Source organism: Loxodonta africana, chromosome 7 (assembly GCF_030014295.1).
Source record: "Loxodonta africana isolate mLoxAfr1 chromosome 7, mLoxAfr1.hap2, whole genome shotgun sequence".
NCBI lineage: Eukaryota > Metazoa > Chordata > Mammalia > Proboscidea > Elephantidae > Loxodonta > Loxodonta africana.
Window position 1 is genome coordinate 1,320,379 of NC_087348.1, and position 22,783 is coordinate 1,343,161.

Consider the following 22,783-nt stretch of genomic DNA (forward strand, 5'->3'; position numbering starts at 1 on the left):
CACAGGCAGTGACTCAAGCTTCCTCTGGCTACTCTGTGGCCTCAGACAGGCGAGCCAGACCTGGGCTCAGTCCCTCACCTGTGCAGTGGGATAGGAGAAGCCCCTGTCTGCTGGGCAGACATGGCTCATCCTCCCAGTTTCTCACTGCTCCTCTCTGCCCCCCAGGCACGGTGCTGGATGATGTTACCCACTCAGGCTGTGTGCCCCTGCCTCAGTGCCCCTGCACCCATGGTGGCCGCACCTACGCCCCGGGGGCTGCCTTCGCCACCAGCTGCAGCTCCTGGTATGCCCCCCACCTGCCCCAGCTGGCCCTCTTCCTGGGTGGTGGGGGTATATGAGGCCTGGGGTGTACTCCTCCCCCCATCGCTCTCCTCACTCACAGCCTCCCCTGCCCTCAGCACCTGTTCGGGGGGACGGTGGCAATGCAAGGACCTCCCATGCCCGGGCACCTGCTCCGTGCAGGGGGGCGCCCACATCACCACGTATGACGAGAAGCTGTATGATCTACACGGGGACTGCAGCTATGTCCTGTCCAAGGTGCACTGGGTGGGGTCTGTGCCCCTCAGCTCCTACCCCAGGAAGGACCTCATGGGGGGGGTGTCCACATGGTGGCTGTGTCCTGAGAGGGAGGACTGTGGGCTCATGCTTACCTGGTGGCCCAGAACCTGGAGATCCCCGCAGGTGGCAGAGGCCACTTCCCCTGGGGGCCGCTGTCTTCTTCCCCTAGGTGGGCATGCCGGGGCTCCCACATGCCTGCACACAGTCCTGCCCGCCCCCTCGGGGACTGGCCGTTCCCAATGCATCTGTGGCTTTGTCATCCTCAGAGATGCGCTGACAGCGCCTTCACTGTGCTGGCCGAGCTGAGGAGGTGTGGCCTGACAGACACTGAGAGCTGCCTCAAGTCAGTGACGCTCAGCCTGCAGGGTGGGGACACGGTGAGAGCCGGCCACAGCCACGGAGATGGCAGAGACAGAGAGAAGGGAACAGGCAGAAAGGGACAGAGATGGAGAGACAGGTGGGGAGATGGAGAGACAGACAGGTGGAGAGATGGAGAGACAGATGGAGAGGAAACTGAAGCTTGCATGGCCCCAAGTGGCAGCCGCCCCTCCTGGGCAGTTCTAGAGCTGGACCAAGGCTCAGAGGCCTGAGCGCTCCTCCGGCTCTGCCACCAGTGGGGTGGCCACTCCCCCATCTGTGGAGTGGGGCTAGGGTGGCCGATGGACAGGCACTGTGTCCCTCCACCCCCGGCACTCACCAAGGTCCCTGCCGCCTCTCGCTAGGTCATCCGGATCCAGGCCAATGGTGCAGTGTTCATGAACTCCATCTATACCCAGCTGCCAGTGTCAGCAGGTACTCGCTCCCTGCACAGCCAGACCACGCCCCACCTGGCTGAGCACCCCTGCCTGGGGGTGGCGCCTCCACAGCACCTGGGCCAGTGCCCAACTCCATCCATCGAGGGTTCTTTGTGGCTTCAGGCAGCTCCAGAATGTCTCACGGACCAATTTCCCATCTGCAGAGTTGGGGTGGCAATGGTTCCCCCATGGCTGCAGGTACTTGGGTCAGGTCCCTGCCCTCTGAGGGAATATCGTCCTCACTCACGACAGGCACTCGCTTGGGCAGCCCACAAAGATGGCAGCTGTGGGCTGCTCTGTGATGGGATCACCGAGTCAGCCAGGTGTCTGAGTTTCACCCTAGCACTACTACCCCTTCAGCCATGGGGCCTGCCCCACCTGCAGAGCCCCCCAGGAGCACAGGGGTGAATGTGCCTGTCCAGCCGTTGGGGAGGCAGGCCTCCATGTGGCCTCTGACACCCCACCCCATCCTTCCTCCTCCCCTCCCCTCCCCGCAGCCAACATCAAGGTCTTCAGACCCTCATCCTTCTTCGTTCTCGTGCAGACGGGGCTCGGCCTGCAGCTGCAGGTGCAGCTGGTGCCCCTCATGCAGGTCTACGTCCGGCTAGACCCGGCCCACCATGGCCAGATGTGTGGTGAGGCCCCATGGCAGCTCAGGGGGGAGCCGGGATCAGTTCTGCTGCTTGTAGGAGGTGCGGCCGGGGCTGGATTTGGGAGGCCCGGGCCCTCAGGGGATGGATGGACACAACCCAGCCAGAGCTCACCAACATCAGACCAGCGCCAGGGAGGCAGCCTGGTGGACAAGAGGGAGGACCAGCTCCGGAAGTGTTGGGAAGGGCTGACCCCCACCAGGGCTCGTCTTCAGACAGTCTGAAAGCGAAATCCCCAGAAGGAGTTTTCCGGCCAGTCGGCTTTGGCTCCTGGCAGGCTGGAGGGACTGGGCCAGGTTGGACATCTGCTGACGCCCTCCCCCACCCACCTGGCCACCAGGCCTGTGTGGGAACTTCAACCAGAACCAGGTGGACGACTTCACAGCCCTCAGTGGGGTGGTGGAGGCCACAGGTGCCGCCTTCGCCAACACCTGGAAGACCCAGGCCGCCTGCCCCAATGCCAAGAACAGCTTTGAGGATCCCTGCTCCCTCAGCGTGGAGAACGGTACCCCAACCAAGCGGGTGGAGCCATGGGTGCCCCTAAGGACAGGGGTGGGGGGGATCCCTTGGGCAGGTGTGCAGGCAGGCAGACAGGAGGGTGTAGGGGCCAGAATGGCAGGGGGCGGAGGGGTGCAGGGCTGGGACAGGGCGGAAAAGCACCTCCCCCACCCCCAGAAGCAGCATCACATGGAATAGTAGGTGGCGACCCCTCTCTTCTTTGAGCCCCACATTCCAATCCACATGGCCAGGGGAGACGGCCCCACCAGCCTGTATTTGAGGAGTGGGGGCTGCGGGGGTTTGGCAGGTTCAGGGTAGCAAGGTTGTGGGAAAGAAAGCCGCAGCCAAGCTACAGGAAGTGTGACTGCAGCCCCCACATCCCCATCCCAGAGAAATACGCCCAGCACTGGTGTGCCTTGCTGACCCACCCCACTGGCGCCTTCGCCCCCTGCCACTCCATCGTCAACCCTGCGCCCTTCCACTTGGTGAGCTCCACCCCCAGCACAGGGGAGGGGGCGAGGGAGGGACTTACGGGTCCTGAACTGTCCCTCTCAATCCTCCTACCTGGCAACTTACCTTTGGGGCCTTCTCCCATGGACCCCCTCCATCCCCAGTTGGTGGGACTCCCAGCCCTGCTCACCCATTGGGCAGCTCTCTTCCTGGAAGCCTAAATCCTTGACAGGAACGGGGAAGGATCTCCAGGTGCAAACCCTGAGCAGGCCTCTGCCCTTCATGTCTGCCTTGGGGGACACCTCTACCCTCCTGGGCCCTCACCCAGGGTCTGGGCATCCCCCATCCCTCCCCTTCACCACCCATGTCCAGTCTACCCCTTCCCCACTGGTTTCCTGCCCCCGGTCTGCCCCCACCCCGCCCCCTAGGGGCAGTACAACCAGAGTGATGCCTCCAAAATGCAAGCTGTGCCCCCCCTTTGTGCATCACCCCCACCTGTCCTGACCCTACAACCTTCCTGCCCCCTTCCCAATGCCCCGCCCTGCACCACATTGCTTACTTATGGTCCAGTATTCTTTCCACCTGGTGGTCTTTAATTCAGAGCTCAGGAGGGACAGCCTTCCTGCCTTGAATCCCTGCCCACCTCCCTCCCAGGACTTCCCTGCTCCTGCCTGACCCTGGGGGGGGGCAAACGCCTGGTGGGGGCTAGGGAAGGGGGTCGCGTGGGCTGGGGTCACAGGCAGTGCCCTGACGGCCCCCTTCCCCCCAGAACTGCATGTTCGACACGTGCAACTGCGAGAAGAGCGAGGACTGCCTGTGCGCCGCCCTGTCGGCCTACGTGCACACCTGCGCTGCCAAGGGTGTGCTGCTGCAAGGCTGGAGGGACGGTGTCTGCAGTGAGTACGCGGCTGCCCAGCCACTGGCGTCCCCAAGGGGCTCGGGCACACGCTCCTCCTGTCCCGCCCCAGCTACGCAGCTCCAGACCATGCAGACGAGGAGGGGCAGGCCAAGGTCCAGGGGTGCACACAGGCAGTGGGGGCAAAGAGAAGCCAGAGGCTGGGGTTTCCAGTGAGGATCCTGGTGAGGACCGCCCAACTCTGTCCACGAGAGTCCTGAGTCCTCTCTTCCTGGGGTCTCCACAGCAAAGCCCATGATCACCTGCCCCAAGTTGCTGACCTACCTCAGCCATGTCAGCTGGGGAGGGCAAGTGAGGACACCCCAGGCCACGCCCCTTTGGGGCGAGGGAGCAACTGTCACAAACCCCAGCTGACTCTTCAGCCTTCTTGCTGGCCTCACAAGATCCTTGTAATCTTACAACTCCAGTTTCACAGAGGGAGAAACTGAGGCTTGGGGAGCTTAATAACAGCTGGGGAGAGGGGAAGCACAGGCTGGAGCCAGGCTGCCTGCTCTGACCGCTCTGCCCCCCCCCACCCCCAGCCAAGTACATGAACAGCTGCCCCAAGTCACAGAGCTATGAGTACGTGGTGGACACCTGCCAGCCCACCTGCCGCGCCCTCAGTGAGGCAGACGTCACTTGTGGTGTCTCCTTCGTGCCGGTGGATGGCTGCACCTGCCCTGTGGGCACCTACCTGGATGATGCCGGCATGTGTGTGCATGCTGAGGAGTGCCCCTGCTACCTGCGCGGCACCATGGTGGCCCCGGGCGAAGTCTTACATGATAACAGTGTGGTGTGGTAAGGGGCACTGCCAGGGAGCTGGGGGTGGGGGGGCATGGAGCAGCCCCCTCGTCTAAGCTCTGGAGACTCAGCCCACATCACCAGCCCCACGCTGAGGGAAGGGGTAGGGGAACAGGAGGTGGTGGGGGTTAGGGAGCTGGCTCTCCATCAGTCCCTGCTCTGCCCTGAGGCAGTCCAAGGTTTGGGGCCGAGTGGAGACACAAGAGGCTGGGGGTCCCGGCGGGGATGCTTGAATGCCCTCGCTGCGTTTCCAGTAGGTCTGTGTTCACTTAGGGCGTGCAGGGCTGTGGGGGATCCTGCCTGGTGTGCTCAGAGCCACCACAGGGCAGAGGGGGTACAGCAGAAGCAGAATCTCTGTCTGTGCTGCAGACAGCTCTGGGCGCAGAGCCAGGCGCACCCCCCAACCACCAAGTGCCAGTGGCCTCGGCTGGGCCCCACCACAGCCCCTTCCCAGTCCCCGCCTCCCCAGCAGCATACCCCTCCCAGGTGGCAGGGAGCTGCTGCGTACCTGCTCCATACCCTGAGGGTTTCTAAACATCCTGGGGCCACCCCAGGGAGGGGACAGGAGCACAGGAGGACCCCTTGCCCCACCACGAACCCATTTGCAGAGAGGGGGTGCCCTTTTCTCACTCGGGGGTGCTCTGAGGGTCTAGGGTCCACAGGGGCAGAGGTGAAGCAGGTGCGGGGCACGGTGGGTCCCTTGACAGGACCTCCCTGACCCACAGGCCAAACCGCAGCCAGGGGGGTGCCCACTCTGCCCCGGCTCTGGCTGCAGAAGGCCATTCCTTCTAGAGTCGAGGGTACTCTCCTCACGTCCCTGCTAGGTGCTAGGTGGAGGGCACCATCCTCAGGTCACTGCAGAGCCCCAGCATGGTCCAGGGAGAGGGGTCCAGTTGGCCCAGTGGGGTTCAGTGTCTGTGGAGGGGCAGAGAAAGTGGATTCCCATCGTCCGTCTATCCTTCCGTCTCCTGTAGCTCCTGCACTAGTGGGAAGCTGAGCTGCCTGGGAGCCCTGGAGCAGAGGAGCACAGGTAATGCCTGACACCCTTAGGTTTTCACCCCACCCGAGACCTGCACTGGCCCCTGGCTGGTCCCCCACCCTGGACCCTGCCACTGGTGCTCCCAGAAAGAAGAGAGGGGCCTTCCCCTTGAGGCTGGGGCATGTCTCAGGGCAGCAGGGCACTAGATGGTCAGGCAGAATCAGAGATGTCATGGAGCTGACCAGCCAGACTTGAGGTCAGCAGTCTTGGGGTGCCTGGGGTCGCCCTCTCCAGATCCCTACCAGCCTGCTCTCCCCACCTAGGGTGCGTGGCCCCCATGGTTTACATGGACTGCACCAACGCCTCGGCAGGAAGCCTAGGGGCTGAGTGCCTGCGGAGCTGCCACACCCTTGACGTGGACTGTGTGAGCAGCCTACGGGGGTGGGGACAGCCACACTGCCACCCCTGTTGTCCTCAACTCATCCCTGGCCCCTGGGCTTGCTGACACCTGGGTGCCCCACCCCTTCATGCCCTGCCCTCTCCCCCTGCCCACAACACATGGCTTGGGGCTGACCAGAGGGCCTGTCCCTCGGCCTGGGCCCCAGGATTGTACCGCGACCCCTCATCATGGTGTCCCCAGCATGAGGAAGGGGACAGGTGAGCAGGCTGAAGCCCTTGCAGGTTTCCCCCTTGCCCCTGACTGTGCCCGTCTGTCCCTACAGTACAGTACCCACTGTGTCTCCGGTTGTGTCTGCCCCACGGGGCTGGTGTCAGATGGCAGCGGGGGGTGTGTTGCCCAGGAGGACTGCCCCTGTGTGCACAATGAGGCCACCTACCAGCCTGGGGACACCATCAGGGTTGACTGCAACACCTGGTGGGTCCAGGGTCCCGGAGGAGTTAGGGGCAGGTGGGAAGGTCCCTTTGCTGGAGCAGACACAGGGAAGGAGAGCAGGCAGAGAGGTGGCCAGCCCAGTGAAATGGGGCATCTGCAGAAGGCAGAGGGGCTGTGGCCTCGGAACGCCCCCAGAGGCAGTGTCCTGCTTGTCCTCTGGAATGTGCCCCAGGGCCAGCCAGTCATGGGGCCAGTCAAAACTGACACCCAGGGCCATAGGCCCTTCTAGCTCAGAAGCTGGGGGCACCTCAAGGTTATAACTGACACCAGGGCCACTGCCCACCACTCTCTTATCATCTTAACAAGCCAGGGAGGGGAGCATCACCTTGATCCCATCTTATGGGATTTGGAGCAAAGTTTCAGGAGATGAAGTGACTGGCTGAGGCCCCATAACTGGGGAGTGAGTGACCAGCCAGGGTGTGGCCGGGGTGGCCGGGGTCTCCTGCCCTGGGCCCTCCTGCTGAGCAGGGGGTCCCCCCCACCCCACAGCACATGCAGGAACCGGAGGTGGGAGTGCAGCAGCCAGCCCTGCCTGGGCACCTGTGTGGCCTATGGTGACGGGCACTTTATCACCTTCGACGGTGAGCGCTACAGCTTTGAAGGCAGCTGCGAGTACATGCTGGCCCAGGTGCGCCACCCCCCCGCCCCACTCCCCAGGGCTGTCCGTGCCCAAGCCCCTGACACTGACTGCTCATGCTCACTTCTTCCTGATCCAGGACTACTGCGGGGGCACCGCTACCACCAACGGAACCTTCCGGATAGTCACCGAGAACATCCCCTGTGGCACCACCGGCGTCACCTGCTCCAAGGCCATCAAACTCTTCCTGGAGGTGAGGGTGGCTGTCAGATGGCCTCTCCCACCCCTCTGTGGCCTGAAGCCCACCCTGTGGGAGCATCCCAGCCTTTGTGTTCCAGTCCCCAGGCGAGGTCTTCTGAATCAGCTTCATCGCCGCACTAGCTCTCTGGGTGTTCTAGCTTCTGGCCCTCCTGAAACACACTACCACAAACAGGTGGCAGAAAACAACCTACACCTCCTCTCTCACAGCCCTGGAGGCTGGAAGTCTGAATTCAGGGCATCAGCAAGGCCATACTCCCTCCAGAGGCTCTAGGGAAGGATCCCTTCCTGTCATTTCCAGCGTCTGGTGGCTTCGGGTGCACCTTGGCTTGTGGCTGTGTCACTCTGAGCCCCGCTTCTGTTGTCCCAGAGCCTTCTCCCCTCCTCTCTCTGTCTCTCCTCTGGGGTCTCTTAGGAGGAAGCCTGCATTTTGTATTGAGGGCCAAACCCAGTCCAGGACAGTCTCATCTTGAGAGCCTTCATGTCACCGCATCCGCAAAGACTCTTTTTCTAAACAAGGTCACGGTGAGAGGTTCCTGGGGTTAGGATGTGGACATATCTTTTAGGGGCTACCATTCAAGCCACCACACCAAGGAACCACCATTTCCAGCAGACAGGGTCAGAATCCACAGGGTAGAATCAGGCCTGTGGCCAGAGAGTGTCCCCACCACCCAGGGTGGTGGGTGTGATGCCCACGCTGCATCAGGTGTTGGAAGAGGCGAGGCTGGAGACAGGTCTGGGTGGGCGCAGGGTGGGGGTGAAGTGCTGGGGTGAGAAGTGGGGCACAGAGGGGCAAGCCCACCACGGTCCCCCCACCTTGCTGTGTGTGGCCATGCCCTCTTTGCTTGCACGGCCCCCTCAGGCCTGCGTCCACCCGCCGTTTCAACGTAGCTTCTGTGTTGGGCCCCCAAGACCACCCTGAGGCTCATGATTCTCTGGAGGGGCTAACAGAACTCACGTGCACCATTGCTATGCAGTCGTTACAGAGTAAATAATCAGCCAGAGGACACAGATTATAGCCAGCAGAGGGAAGAGGCACATGGCGGGGAGGACCCAGGAAAGACCAGGCACAAGCACCCAGAAGTCCCCTCCCAGTATAATCAGCTCTTCACGCTTCCAGCAGTGATATGTGACATGTGAAATGTTGCCAGACAGGGATGTGCCCCTGAGCTGTGCCCAGGGTTTATACTGGGCGACAGTCACATGGGCATTGCTGACCACTCACAAGGCTGACCTCAGCTACTCAGTCTCCAGCACCCCCAGAGGTCAAGCTGATGCTGTGCGGCCCACAGCCCCCACCGTCATGGCACTGTTAGCACAGACCACCCGATGTGGTCCACGGCCCCCACTGTCATGGCACTGCTAGCACAGACCACCCGATGTGGTCCACGGCCCCCACTGTCATGGCACTGTTAGCATAGGCCACCCTACGTGGCCCAAGGCCCCACCATCATGGCACTGTTAGCATAGACTGTCTGATGTGGCCCATGGCCCCCACCATAAACCACACTGTTAGCATAGGCTGTGTACCGTGGCCCACGGCTCAGGTAAACGAAAAAACTCTCATCAGTTGGGACAGTCCAAACTTAGAGGTCCCCTCCCAGGTGCCCATTCATAGCAGGCCTCTCTTTGGAAGGAGTGGGGTTTGGACAACCCTGGCCTGCTGAGTTATCCCTTACTGTCAGCCCCTCACCTCACGTTCCTAGGAGGGTCTCAGGAGCCCAGCTCACCCTTAAAGCTGGGTCCGCTTGGCTGTGACTGGGCCTCAGGTCCTCTCCAGGGTCTGTGGGTCAGCTCCTGCCCCCAAAGCTGCCCCTCAGCTCCCAGCAGCCCTCTCCTCCCTCTGCAGAGCTATGAGCTGATCCTCATGGAGGGGCACCTGAAGGTGGTAGAGAGGGGGCCTGGTGGAGACCTCCCCTACAAGATCCGCTACATGGGCATCTACCTGGTCATTGAGATCCGAAGTGGGCTGGTCGTGTCGTGGGACCGGAAGACCAGCATATTCATCAGGTTGCACCCGGGCTACAAGGTGAGTGCGGGCCAGCTGGGCACAACCACAGCTGTCCTGGGAGCCATCCGAGAGGAGGTTACAGAGCCCTGCACCTGGCAAACGTCAAGGGGCTGGTCCTTACCTGGCAAGGCCTGGGGCTGAGGTGAGGCCAGGCACAGCACAGGGCTCACAGACAGCAGGGCAGAGACCCAACCAATCTACAGGTGGCTTGGGGAACCGTCCTATTGGTAAAGCAGATGCCCAGCCTAGCACAGCCACAGCTGCTGGGCTGAGGGCTTCAACAGAGGAGCAGGTACCTGCCTACTTGCCCAGCTGCCCAGCTGCCCACCTGCCCAGCTGCCCAGCTGCTCACCTACTCACCTGCCTGGCTACCCATCTGCCCACCTGCCTACCTGCCCACCAGCCTACCTGTCCAACTGCCTACCTGCCCACCTGCCTACCTGTCCAGCTGCTCAGCTAATTTATTGTGCACCTCGTCCTCCTGCAATTCCCCATGGAGCTGCCTGGAGGCACCAGGTGCCCTGCAGTCACCCCAAGCAAGGCTCCATGCTGCTTCCCATGGGTGACCACCTGTGTGTGGTCCCAGCTCCACACGCTCTGTCTGTACACACCTGTCCATAGGGGAAGGTGTGTGGGCTGTGCGGCAACTTCGACGGCAACGCCATCAACGACTTCACCACGCGGAGCCAGTCGGTAGTGGGTGACGTGCTGGAGTTCGGCAACAGCTGGAAGTTCTCGCCGTCCTGTCCGGACGCCCGCGCCCCCAGGGACCCGTGCACTGCCAACCCATACCGCAAGTCCTGGGCCCAGAAGCAGTGCAGCATCCTCCATGGGGCCACCTTCGCCGCCTGCCAGTCTCAGGTGGGGATCAGGACAGCTGGGGCTTGGCAGGCAGGAGCTTGGGGAAAAGGGCTGGGCAGGGCTAGGCATATGGCAGGCCTTCGAAGGTGGCCTTGACTGACCAGAGCCCATGCACAGGCCTGGGTTCAAGGGATGCCTCAGTCTCCTGGGGCTGCCACACCCAAGAACACCACTGAAGGGTGGCTTTAGTGTCTCACAGTCTGGAGGCTAGAAATCCAAATCAGGGTCTCAGCCATGTGGGTTCCTCCTGTGGGTCTCTCTCCCAGTTTCTGGTGTCTGCAGTGATCTTTGGCATTCCTTTGCCTGTAGACAGTCCTTACATGGCGTGTCTTACCCTCGAGCATGTCTCTGTGTCTATTCAGCTCTTTTTATGAGATACCACTCAAACACACCAATGATCGTGAAGATGCCGCAGGGCACGGCAACGCTTCGTTCTGTTGTGGTGGGGTTTCCATGGATCGGAGCCAACGCAATTGCGACTAGCAACACTTAGGACAGATGAGGTTTAGGAACCATGATACCTCAGTGTCCTCACTACCATAACAAAAGAAACTCTATTCCCAAATAGGGTCATATTCACAGGTACAGGGTTAAGACTTCCACATAAGATTTTGGGGGACACAGTTCAGCCCATGACCCAGGTCATGGGTCTGAACCTTCCACCAGGCAGTTCCCAGGCCCAGCACAGACTACAGCCTCAGTCTCCCTCCCTCTGGAAATGGGCCATGGGTCCCCACCCACAGTCTCCTGGTATAGGTGACTGCAGACAAGAGGACCCCTGAGCGGGGGCTGCACAGGCTAATCTCGCCACTGTCCCCCATGCCCTGAGATACCTGAACCCCAGAGCTAACAAGGAGGTTGGGGTACCCTTTTCAGCTCCACCACATAAAATCCTTAGGGAGAGACTCGTTTTAAAAAATCATCTCATTTTATTTATTTGTTCTTGTGGTAAAATACACATAACATAAACTTACCATTTTAACCATTTTTAAGGGTAAAATTCAGTGGCACTAAGTACACTGGGGTAAACCCTGGTGATGTAGTGGTTAAGTGCTACGGCTGCTAACCAAAGGGTGGGCAGTTCGAATCCACCAGGCACTCCTTGGAAACTCTATGGGGCAGTTCTACTCTGTCCTATAGGGTCGGTATGAGTCAGAATCGACTTGATGGTACTGGGTTTCTCGGTTTTGGGTAAGTACACTGGGAGCTGTGGCGGCACAGAAGTTAATGGATGAGCTGCTAACCAAAAGTTTGGCAGTTCGAATCCACCAGCTACTCCTTGGCAACACTACGAGGCAGTCCTACTTGTGCTACCATCACTACGATCCATTTAAAACTTCTCTATTACCCCAAACAGAAACTTTGTATCCACTCAACAGTAACTCCCCACTCCCTCTTTCCCAGCCTCTGGTAAACACTTCATTTTAACAAGAATATAAGTGGCCACTTACAGACACAGTTTCATAATCCCTGACTTTCAGTGGTGACAATAGGAGGGGGGGGTTATGAAGGAATAGTTCCCCACTGAGCAGGAGAAGGTTAATGCACTCACTGCAGACATGGTGGACACGTAGCCTCTTGGAGCCTGTCTATCAGGGGACCCGTGGGGGCAGGCTTGTGCTGGCTCATGGCCCTGGTGAGGGGCACACATGCCCTACAGAGCTCGCATTTGGGAGGGGATCGCAGTATATGTGTGCTGGGGCTCTAACAGCAGGGCACTGGGATGGAGGGGCAGGGAGCTCCCAGAAGGTGGCTCTTGAGTGGAGCCCTGAACGTCATGTGGGGAGCCATGTGGCTATAGGGGCGAAGCATTCCAGGGAAGAAATGGTCAACACAGGCTGAGGTAGGCAGGGCAGTGGGCTGGAAGCCAGGCAGGATCAGGTTCAAGGGATGCGGGGAACTGAGGGGGAGAGCGGACGCTGGAGCCTCCTGGAGAGGAAGATTCTCAGGGAACAGGTGAGTGGTTCAGGTGGAGCCAGAGAAGGTAGTCCTGGCCTCAGGACCACGGACCTCCCATCGGTGGTGGGGCTTTGAGACGCAAAGGCTAGGGGACATGTTCAGGGGCCCAGTCCCCTGGCCTGGGGTGGGTCTGGGCTCTCCTTGGCTGACGCCACCGCGGCTGCCTCCGCTCACAGGTCGACTCCACCAAGTACTACGAGGCCTGTGTGAGCGACGCGTGCGCCTGCGACTCGGGCGGCGACTGCGAGTGCTTCTGTACGGCCGTGGCCGCCTACGCCCAGGCCTGCCACGACGCGGGCGTGTGCGTGTCCTGGCGCAGTCCTGAAGTCTGCCGTGAGTGGGGCTCTGTCCGCGGTGCTGAAGGGGCGGAGTGAGGGAGGAGGCGGGGCTGCAGCTCCACTCCAGGAGCGGCCCCTGCCCCTGAGCCCCAGCCCCGAGCCTGGCCCACACACGTGCACACACGGAGCCCCACACATGGCTCCCCTCAAGACATTCAGGGCTCCGCTCAAGAGTGCACACATACACGGGTGTGCGCACATCCACCAGCAGAGATGTAGATCTGCATAAAACCAGGCAGGTCAGTCCAAAACGAGATGGCTCAGCAAGAGACAGGAACTCCAAGGGCAGGCCTAAGAAAAGAAGCTGTCCAACTCCCCAGACTCGCTACCCTTCTGGGAAAAGCCCAGATCCCGCTCCTGGGGCACAGACCCACACCAAGCAGGTTTTCCGGAGTGGCCAGGCGCTGCGCAGCCCACCAAGGGCATGGGGCACGCTCTGAGCCTGCGTTCCTGTGTTCAGCCTTGTTCTGTGACTACTACAACCCCCGCGGGGAGTGTGAGTGGCATTACCAGCCGTGCGGGGCCCCCTGCATGCGGACCTGCCGGAACCCTAGTGGGCGCTGCCTCCTTGACCTGCCTGGCCTGGAAGGTGAGGGGCAGATGGCTCCCATGGGCGGAGGAGAGGTGGCTGGGGACAGTCCACAGGCGCCGGGGTATGTGTCCAGTGGTGCAGCTTGGGGCTCCTACCACTGGGGCCCTGCGGCCCGGGTCTATCCAAACATCCTCTCAGCTGCCCCGTTCTATCTGCTCAGGGCAGTGCCCGAAAGAGTCCTTGCTGCTCCTGTCCTCCACCCCAGGACAGGGGAAAACAGAGCCTGCAGGCTGGTGGGGGCAGCACCCACCCCTGACCTGCAAGGGCTAAAGGGTCCTGAGTGAGCCTCCCTTCCGCGATGGCTCCAGGCTGCTATCCCAAGTGTCCGCCCAGCAAGCCGTTCTTCAGTGAGGACCAGATGAAGTGCGTGGCCCAGTGTGGCTGCTACGACGAGGAAGGAAACTACTACGAGGTCAGCTCGAAGGTGGCCACCGCTCAGAACTGCCAGAGCTGGTGAGGGGACTGCGGGACCGGGCGACGCACGGGATGGGGCGGGGCGGGGCGGGGCTTCAGGGCAGGAGGCTGGGCTGTGGACAGGGGAGGGGCTGCAGGACGGGGTGGGGCTACAGCATGGGTGGGGCGGGGCTTCAGGGCAGGAGGCGGGGCTGTGGGCAGGGGCGGGGCTGCAGGATGGGGTGGGGCTACAGCATGGGTGGGGCGGGGCTTCAGGGCAGGAGGCGGGGCTGTGGGCAGGGGCGGGGCTGCAAGACGGGAAGGGGTGAGGGCGGGGCTGCGCACCGGCCCCACAGCTCTCCTCCCTCCCCCCCAGTACCTGCACCACCCACGGCATCCAGTGCGACCACAGCCTCGAGGGTAAGGAGGGCCAGGCTTCTCTGGGGGCTGGAGGTGTAGGGGGCCTAGAGGACTGGGGTGAGCCGTCACCTGCCTGCCCGCAGCCTGCACGTGCACCTACGAGGGCAGGACGTACGGCTACCAGGACGTGATCTACAACACCACCGACGGGCTGGGCGCCTGCCTGGTCGCCATCTGCGGGGACAACGGGACCATACACCGCAAGGTCGTGGAATGTTCCGGAACCCCTCCCACCACGCCGTTCGCCTTCACCACCACGGCGGGGCCTCCCACCAAGCCGTTCCCCTTCACCACGGCGGCGCCGGAGTCCACAGCAGGTGAGTCCCGGGTGGCCACGGGTGATTCTGACGCCCGAACCCAGGCTCAGAGCGGGGTGGTCCCCTCCTCATCTCTCGCTGTGTCTGGGTGACCGGGAGAAACTCAGCTGAGCACTCGGCTATCTGTGCCGGCTGCCAGGGCAGCCCGGGTCTGTCCAGACCATCTGCGCCGCGGCCCCTGCCGGGTGTCTACAGCCCCAACTGTTCCCGCTGCATCTCCGGGTGATTGACAGCGGCCGCCCCCAAAGAGAGACAATGAGCCCTCCCAGACCTCGCCCCATCTGTAGGAGGGCCTGCCTTGAGCTCCAGCCACAGGGCCATCCCTCCGACCAGGAATGGCCCTCACCCAGCCTGGGGCCCGGCATAGGGATCCCCTCTGGATCCCCGAGGTACAGGAGCCAACCCTGGTGCCAGAGGGCATTCTGTCACCCCGACCAGGGCCAGGCTCACCATCAGGGGTGAAGAAGGCCCCTCTCTTCCTCTGGCCCCTCCTCCATGCCCGCTTCTACCCTAATACTCCCTCCCCCTGACCCCTCCTCCCCCAACGCCTTCTCCGCCTGACGCCCCCCAATGCCCCCCCGCGCTGACCCCTCTGCCTGACCCTGGTCCTCTCCCTGATGTCCCTTTCCTCCTGACACCGCCTTCCCCTGACATTCCTTTCCACCTGAACACTCCTTCCCCTGATGTCCCCCTCTTCCTGACTCCTCCTCCTCTGACGCCCCTCCCCCTAATTCCCCCTTCCTCCTGACCCCTCTCCCCCTGACGCCCCCCTTCCCCTGACTTTCCCATCTCCCTAATGCCCCCCTCCACCTGACTCCCTCCCTCTGATGCCTGTCCTTTACCTGATGCCACCTCCCCCTAATACCCCCTCCCCCTGACACTAGTCCTCCCCCTGACACTCCCTCCACCTGACACCGGTTTTCCTCCTGACCCTCCCTCCCTCTGACGGTCTTTCCCTGATGCCCCCTCCCCCTGATGCTCCCCCCAGGTTCAGTGCCCACGCCCTCAGTGGCTCCCACCGTGTGTGTGCTGGAGGTTTGCAGCTGGTCCAACTGGTACGATGGCAGCCGTCCGGAGCCTGGGATGGGAGGAGGCGACTTTGAGACATTTGTGAACCTGAGGCAGAGGGGGTACCAGGTGTGTGAAGGACCGGCGGACATCCAGTGCAGGGCAGAGCCCTTCCCTGACATGCCCCTGGAGAAACTGGGCCAGAGGGTGGACTGTGATCGCGCCAGGGGACTGACGTGTCTCAACCAGGAGCAGAGCCCCCCTCTCTGCCACAACTACCAGCTGCGGGTCCTGTGCTGTGCACTTGAGCCCTGCAGCCCCTCCACAACCCTGCGCACCAGCCCCCGGCCGTTCCCCAGTGTCACCACCCAGCCTGGAGCCACCACAGAAACCCCTGTGCCCACCCCCAGGGCAGAAACATTTTCCCCCATGTCCTTGCCCACCCCGACCCAGATCATCTCCACAAGAGAAACCACCCTGCAATCGACCCCAAACTCCAATCCCACCAGAACACTGACCTTGCAAACTCAATCGACCTCAGCCATGATAACCTTAACCCAATCGCTCACAAGCTCCAAGTCTCCAGGTGCCACCACCTGTCAGCTCAGGTGCCAGTGGACAGAGTGGTTTGATGTGGACTACCCCAAGTCAGAGGAGGCTGGGGGTGACATCGAGTCCTACGATAAGATCCGCAGAGCGGGAGGGGACATATGTGAGCAACCACAGGACATAGAGTGCCAGGCTGAGAACCTCCCTAACAGTACTCTCCAGCAGGTGGGCCAGAGGGTCCACTGCGATGCCAGCTTTGGCCTGGTCTGCAGAAACAATGAGCAGAAAGGACCTTTCCAGATGTGCTACAACTACAGGATCCGTGTTCTGTGCTGCAGCCACTGTGGGGGACACACCACCATACCACCCACCCAGACCCCCCTAGCTGGCACCACCACAGCACCATTCCCCTCAACAGGGCCAACTTTTCAGCCCAGCTCCACCAACACGCTCACCACATCCACCACCGGAGGCACAGGCACAGAGGCTCCCACGTCTCCCCCAGGGTCCCCTACACTTACCAGTCCAAAAGGCTCCACGTTGGTCCCTCCAACTCATACCACCCTGCATGCTACCACAGGGAGCATCAGCACTTGGGGGACATCCCAGGTGTCCACGCCAGTATCGACAGCAAGAACAAGCCTCACTGAGCTCCCATCAGCAGGAACATCGCCAGGGGCCCAAAGCACCAGCTCAAAGGCATCACAGCTAACCACGACGACAGCCACCACGGGCCAGGGGCCCACCCGCTGCCAGCCCAGGTGCGAGTGGACCGAGTGGTTTGATGTGGACTTCCCCACCTCGGGGGTTTCTGGGGGCGACATGGAGACATTCGACAATATCCGGGCGGCTGGGGGAAAGATGTGCAACGCGCCTGAGCAGATTGAGTGCCGCGCGGAGAACTACCCTGAGGTGAGCCTGGACCAGATCGGGCAAGTACTGCGCTGCAGCCTGCAGGAGGGGCTGGTCTGCAGGAACAAGGACCAGCAGGGCCCCTTCAACATGTGCTTCAACTACAACGTGCGTGTGCTCTGCTGTGATGACTACCAGCACTGCAGGGGCACGGAGGGGCCCACGTCCACCCCCGCACTTACCATTACATCCACCTCCATGACCGAGAGGCCCACATCCACCCCCACATCCACCTCAAAAACGGCAGGGCCCATGTCCACTCCCGCTTTCACCCCCACATCCTCCTCCACGACGGCAGCCCCTGAGACCACCCCCATCCCCACATCCAGCACCACCACCACCAAGCCCTTTAGCTCATCAAAGGTCCCAGAACCTTCAACCTCAGCCACCACAAACACTCATCTGACCTCACCTGGCACCACTGAGTGGGTCACAGTCCTGACAACTTCTCAACCCACCACTGAGACCCTCACAACCACTGCTGAGACCACCACAACCACTGCCAGGTCAGCCTCACCCAGTGCACCCTCCACGTCTGCCCTGACCACCACACCAATTGGCACGACCCAGGGATCTATGCCCACTTTGGAGACCACCATCGTCTCTAGCCCCCCGACACCAGGCACCTTCACCAGCACCTCACCCACACCACCCGTCACAGGCTGTGAGCCCAGCTGTACCTGGACAGACTGGTTCGATGAGAGCTACCCCATACCCGGGCCCTCCGGGGGGGACTTTGAGACCTACGACAACCTGCGTGCAGCTGGCATCACCTTCTGTGAGAGACCCGTGGACATCCAGTGCCGCTCTGAGTCCCAGCCTCAAGTTCCACTGTCCAAATTGGGGCAGGTGGTGCAGTGTGACCTGACCGTCGGGCTGGTGTGCCTTAACCGAGACCAGAGCAGCAGGTTCCAAATCTGCCACAATTACCATGTCCGTGTCCTCTGCTGTGACAGTCACTGCCAGACCACCCCGCATACCACCACCATGTCTCCCACAGTGACCAGCCGAGTTCCTGGGTCCTCGTCACCCCCCAGCACTACGGCCCTGCCCTTGCCCTCCACCAGCCCCTTGACCCCCAGCACCGGCCCCACCTCAGCCCCCACCAGGTGCCAGCGCACTTGCTACTGGACAGACTGGCTGGACAGTGACCAGCCCCAGCCAGGCCGCTACGGGGGCGACATCGAGACCTACTACCACATCAAGGACACAGGAGGGCAGCTGTGTGAGGAGCCTGTGGCCATTGAGTGTGAGGCCGTGCTGTACCCAGGCGTGCCGATGGAGGTGCTGGGTCAGTCGGTGCTGTGCAATGTGGAATTTGGGCTCATTTGCCGGAACCACAGGCAGACAGAGGGCCAGACCTGCCTCAACTACCACGTGCGTGTGCAATGTTGCAATGACTACAGCCACTGTGGGACCACAGCGGGCCCCACCACCACTCCCACCACAGTGGGCCCCAGGTCCACCGTCCCCACAGCAGGCCCCACGTCCACCACAACAGGCCCCATGTCCACCATCACCACAGTGGGCCACACGTCCACCGTCACCACAGCAGGCCCCAGGTCCACCACCACACCCACCCCTATCACGGCCTCCCCCGCCACCACAGAGACCCCTGTCCACACCCGCACCTCCACCACAGCAGCCCCCATCCCAACCTCAACAGCTACAACGGAGGTCGCCACCCCCACAACCACATCGACCACCACCCTAACCATAGGACCCTCAACTTCAGCCACCACACAGACTCGACCCATCTCGCCTGGCACCACTGAGTGGATCACTGTCCTGACCACATATAAGCCCACCCCTGAGACCACCACAGCCATGGCTGAGACCCCCACAACTGCCACCAGGTTACCCTCACCCAGTGTGCCCGCCACACCTGCCCTGACCACCACACCAATTGGCACAACCCAGGGATCTATGCCCACTTTGGAGACCACCATCATCTCTAGCCCCCCGACACCAGGCACCTTCACCAGCACCTCAGCCACACCACCCGTCACAGGCTGTGAGCCCAGCTGTACTTGGACAGACTGGTTCGATGAGAGCTACCCCATACCCGGGCCCTCCGGGGGGGACTTCGAGACCTACAACAACCTGCGTGCAGCTGGCATCACCTTCTGTGAGAGACCTGTGGACATCCAGTGCCGCTCCGAGCTGCAGCCAGACAGACCCCTGGGGGCCCTGGACCAGGTCGTGCAGTGCAATGTCACCTTTGGGCTGGTCTGCAGGAACAGGGAGCAGCACATGACCCCCAGGTACTGCCACAACTACCACATTCGCATGCTGTGCTGTGAGGACCGTGGTCACTGCCTCTCCACACCAGCAACCACAGGGACAACCCGCACATCTGTAGTGGGAACCAGCAGGACCACCCCGCCACCCTCAACATCTGGGACCACCAGCACCAGGACCACTCCACCACCCTCAACATCTGGGGCCACCAGCACCAGGACCACCTCGCGAACCCCAACATCTGGGACCACCAGCACCAGGACCACACCGCCACCCCCAACATCTGGGATCACCAGCACCAGGACCACCTCACCAACCCCAACATCTAGGACAACCATGGCCACCACACTACTCTCCATTCCTAGCACCACCAGAACCAGGAGCACACCTTCATCTCCCACACCACTGGCCACCAGCACTGGGATCAGCACGTCACCCCTCACAGCTAGAGTCACCAGCACTGGGACCATCTCACAACTCTCCACAACTAGGGTCACCAGCCCTGCGACCACCTCACAACCCCCTACAACTAGGGTCACCAGCACTGGAATCAGCACGTCACCCCTCACAGCTAGGGTCACCAGCACTGGGACCACCTCACAACTCTCCACAACTAGGGTCACCAGCCCTGCGACGACCTCACAACCCCCTACAACTAGGGTCGCCAGCACTGGAATCAGCACGTCACCCCTCACAGCTAGGGTTACCAGCCTTGCGACCACCTCACAACGCCCTACAACTAGGGTCACCAGCACTGGGATCAGCACATCACCCATTACAACTAGGGTCACCAGCAAAAGGAGCACACCTTCATCCTCCATGCCTGGGGTCACCAGCACTGGAACCACCCTGCCAACTCCCACAACCAGGGTCACCAGCACTGGAACCACCCCACAACCCCGCACCCCAGAGACCACCAGCACTCTTCTGAGTACAACCCAGGAACCCACCACTGCCACTTCCATAGCCACGTCAACTCCCAGTATGACTCAGACCATCACCCCCACGCTAACTACATTGACCCCAGGACGAACAACCACTAAGTGTGAGCCTCGCTGCACCTGGACAGACTGGTTCGATGAGAGCTACCCCATACCCGGGCCCTCCGGGGGGGACTTTGAGACCTACGACAACCTGCGTGCAGCTGGCATCACCTTCTGTGAGAGACCCGTGGACATCCAGTGCCGCTCTGAGTCCCAGCCTCAAGTTCCACTGTCCAAATTGGGACAGGTGGTGCAGTGTGACCTGACCGTCGGGCTGGTGTGCCTTAACCGAGACCAGAGCAGCAGGTTCCAAATCTGCCACAATTACCATGTCCGTGTCCTCTGCTGTGACAGTCACTGCCAGACCACCCCGCATACCACCACCATGTCTCCCACAGTGACCAGCCGAGTTCCTGGGTCCTCGTCACCCCCCAGCACTACGGCCCTGCCCTTGCCCTCCACCAGCCCCTTGACCCCCAGCACCGGCCCCACCTCAGCCCCCACCAGGTGCCAGCGCACTTGCTACTGGACAGACTGGCTGGACAGTGACCAGCCCCAGCCAGGCCGCTACGGGGGCGACATCGAGACCTACTACCATATCAAGGACACAGGAGGGCAGCTGTGTGAGGAGCCTGTGGCCATTGAGTGTGAGGCCGTGCTGTACCCAGGCGTGCCGATGGAGGTGCTGGGTCAGTCGGTGCTGTGCAATGTGGAATTTGGGCTCATTTGCCGGAACCACAGGCAGACAGAGGGCCAGACCTGCCTCAACTACCACGTGCGTGTGCAATGTTGCAATGACTACAGCCACTGTGGGACCACAGCGGGCCCCACCACCACTCCCACCACAGTGGGCCCCAGGTCCACCGTCCCCACAGCAGGCCCCACGTCCACCACAACAGGCCCCATGTCCACCATCACCACAGTGGGCCACACGTCCACCGTCACCACAGCAGGCCCCAGGTCCACCACCACACCCACCCCTATCACGGCCTCCCCCGCCACCACAGAGACCCCTGTCCACACCCGCACCTCCACCACAGCAGCCCCCATCCCAACCTCGACAGCTACAACGGAGGTCACCACCCCCACAACCACATCGACCACCACCCTAACCATAGGACCCTCAACTTCAGCCACCACACAGACTCGACCCATCTCGCCTGGCACCACTGAGTGGATCACTGTCCTGACCACATATAAGCCCACCCCTGAGACCACCACAGCCATGGCTGAGACCCCCACAACTGCCACCAGGTTACCCTCACCCAGTGTGCCCGCCACACCTGCCCTGACCACCACACCAATTGGCACAACCCAGGGATCTATGCCCACTTTGGAGACCACCATCATCTCTAGCCCCCCGACACCAGGCACCTTCACCAGCACCTCAGCCACACCACCCGTCACAGGCTGTGAGCCCAGCTGTACTTGGACAGACTGGTTCGATGAGAGCTACCCCATACCCGGGCCCTCCGGGGGGGACTTCGAGACCTACAACAACCTGCGTGCAGCTGGCATCACCTTCTGTGAGAGACCTGTGGACATCCAGTGCCGCTCCGAGCTGCAGCCAGACAGACCCCTGGGGGCCCTGGACCAGGTCGTGCAGTGCAATGTCACCTTTGGGCTGGTCTGCAGGAACAGGGAGCAGCACATGACCCCCAGGTACTGCCACAACTACCACATTCGCATGCTGTGCTGTGAGGACCGTGGTCACTGCCTCTCCACACCAGCAACCACAGGGACAACCCGCACATCTGTAGTGGGAACCAGCAGGACCACCCCGCCACCCTCAACATCTGGGACCACCAGCACCAGGACCACTCCACCACCCTCAACATCTGGGGCCACCAGCACCAGGACCACCTCGCGAACCCCAACATCTGGGACCACCAGCACCAGGACCACACCGCCACCCCCAACATCTGGGACCACCAGCACCAGGACCACCTCGCCAACCCCAACATCTAGGACAACCATGGCCACCACACTACTCTCCATTCCTAGCACCACCAGAACCAGGAGCACACCTTCATCTCCCACACCACTGGCCACCAGCACTGGGATCAGCACGTCACCCCTCACAGCTAGAGTCACCAGCACTGGGACCATCTCACAACTCTCCACAACTAGGGTCACCAGCCCTGCGACCACCTCACAACCCCCTACAACTAGGGTCGCCAGCACTGGAATCAGCACATCACCCATTACAACTAGGGTCACCAGCAAAAGGAGCACACCTTCATCCTCCATGCCTGGGGTCACCAGCACTGGAACCACCCTGCCAACTCCCACAACCAGGGTCACCAGCACTGGAACCACCCCACAACCCCGCACCCCAGAGACCACCAGCACTCTTCTGAGTACAACCCAGGGACCCACCACTGCCACTTCCATAGCCACGTCAACTCCCAATGTGACTCAGACCATCATCCCCACACTAACTACATTGACCCCAGGACGAACAACCACTAAGTGTGAGCCTCGCTGCACCTGGACAGACTGGTTCGATGAGAGCTACCCCATACCCGGGCCCTCCGGGGGGGACTTCGAGACCTACAACAACCTGCGTGCAGCTGGCATCACCTTCTGTGAGAGACCCGTGGACATCCAGTGCCGCTCCGAGCTGCAGCCAGACAAACCCCTGGGGGCCCTGGACCAGGTCGTGCAGTGCAATGTCACCTTTGGGCTGGTCTGCAGGAACAGGGAGCAGCACATGACCCCCAGGTACTGCCACAACTACCACATTCGCATGCTGTGCTGTGAGGACCGTGGTCACTGCCTCTCCACACCAGCAACCACAGGGACAACCCGCACATCTATAGTGGGAACCAGCAGGACCACCCCGCC

The 22,783-nt window shown here is 61.6% G+C and overlaps 1 protein-coding gene across 1 annotated transcript in view; it reads left to right on the forward strand.

Annotated features, from left to right (window-relative positions):
• The window catches only part of MUC5B (mucin 5B, oligomeric mucus/gel-forming), a 56,855-nt gene that overhangs the window by 13,569 nt on the left and 20,503 nt on the right, over window positions 1–22,783 (forward strand). The window contains exons 19-40 of the mRNA XM_064288935.1: window positions 166–283; window positions 399–537; window positions 825–935; window positions 1,281–1,350; window positions 1,850–1,987; window positions 2,343–2,507; window positions 2,891–2,985; window positions 3,720–3,846; window positions 4,388–4,643; window positions 5,621–5,676; window positions 5,949–6,049; window positions 6,348–6,499; window positions 7,007–7,145; window positions 7,234–7,347; window positions 9,202–9,381; window positions 9,985–10,224; window positions 12,360–12,516; window positions 12,982–13,110; window positions 13,422–13,566; window positions 13,883–13,926; window positions 14,010–14,243; window positions 15,253–22,757. Coding sequence (XP_064145005.1) covers window positions 166–283; window positions 399–537; window positions 825–935; window positions 1,281–1,350; window positions 1,850–1,987; window positions 2,343–2,507; window positions 2,891–2,985; window positions 3,720–3,846; window positions 4,388–4,643; window positions 5,621–5,676; window positions 5,949–6,049; window positions 6,348–6,499; window positions 7,007–7,145; window positions 7,234–7,347; window positions 9,202–9,381; window positions 9,985–10,224; window positions 12,360–12,516; window positions 12,982–13,110; window positions 13,422–13,566; window positions 13,883–13,926; window positions 14,010–14,243; window positions 15,253–22,757 — 10,415 coding nt within the window. The remainder of the gene's footprint in view (window positions 1–165; window positions 284–398; window positions 538–824; window positions 936–1,280; window positions 1,351–1,849; window positions 1,988–2,342; window positions 2,508–2,890; window positions 2,986–3,719; window positions 3,847–4,387; window positions 4,644–5,620; window positions 5,677–5,948; window positions 6,050–6,347; window positions 6,500–7,006; window positions 7,146–7,233; window positions 7,348–9,201; window positions 9,382–9,984; window positions 10,225–12,359; window positions 12,517–12,981; window positions 13,111–13,421; window positions 13,567–13,882; window positions 13,927–14,009; window positions 14,244–15,252; window positions 22,758–22,783) is intronic.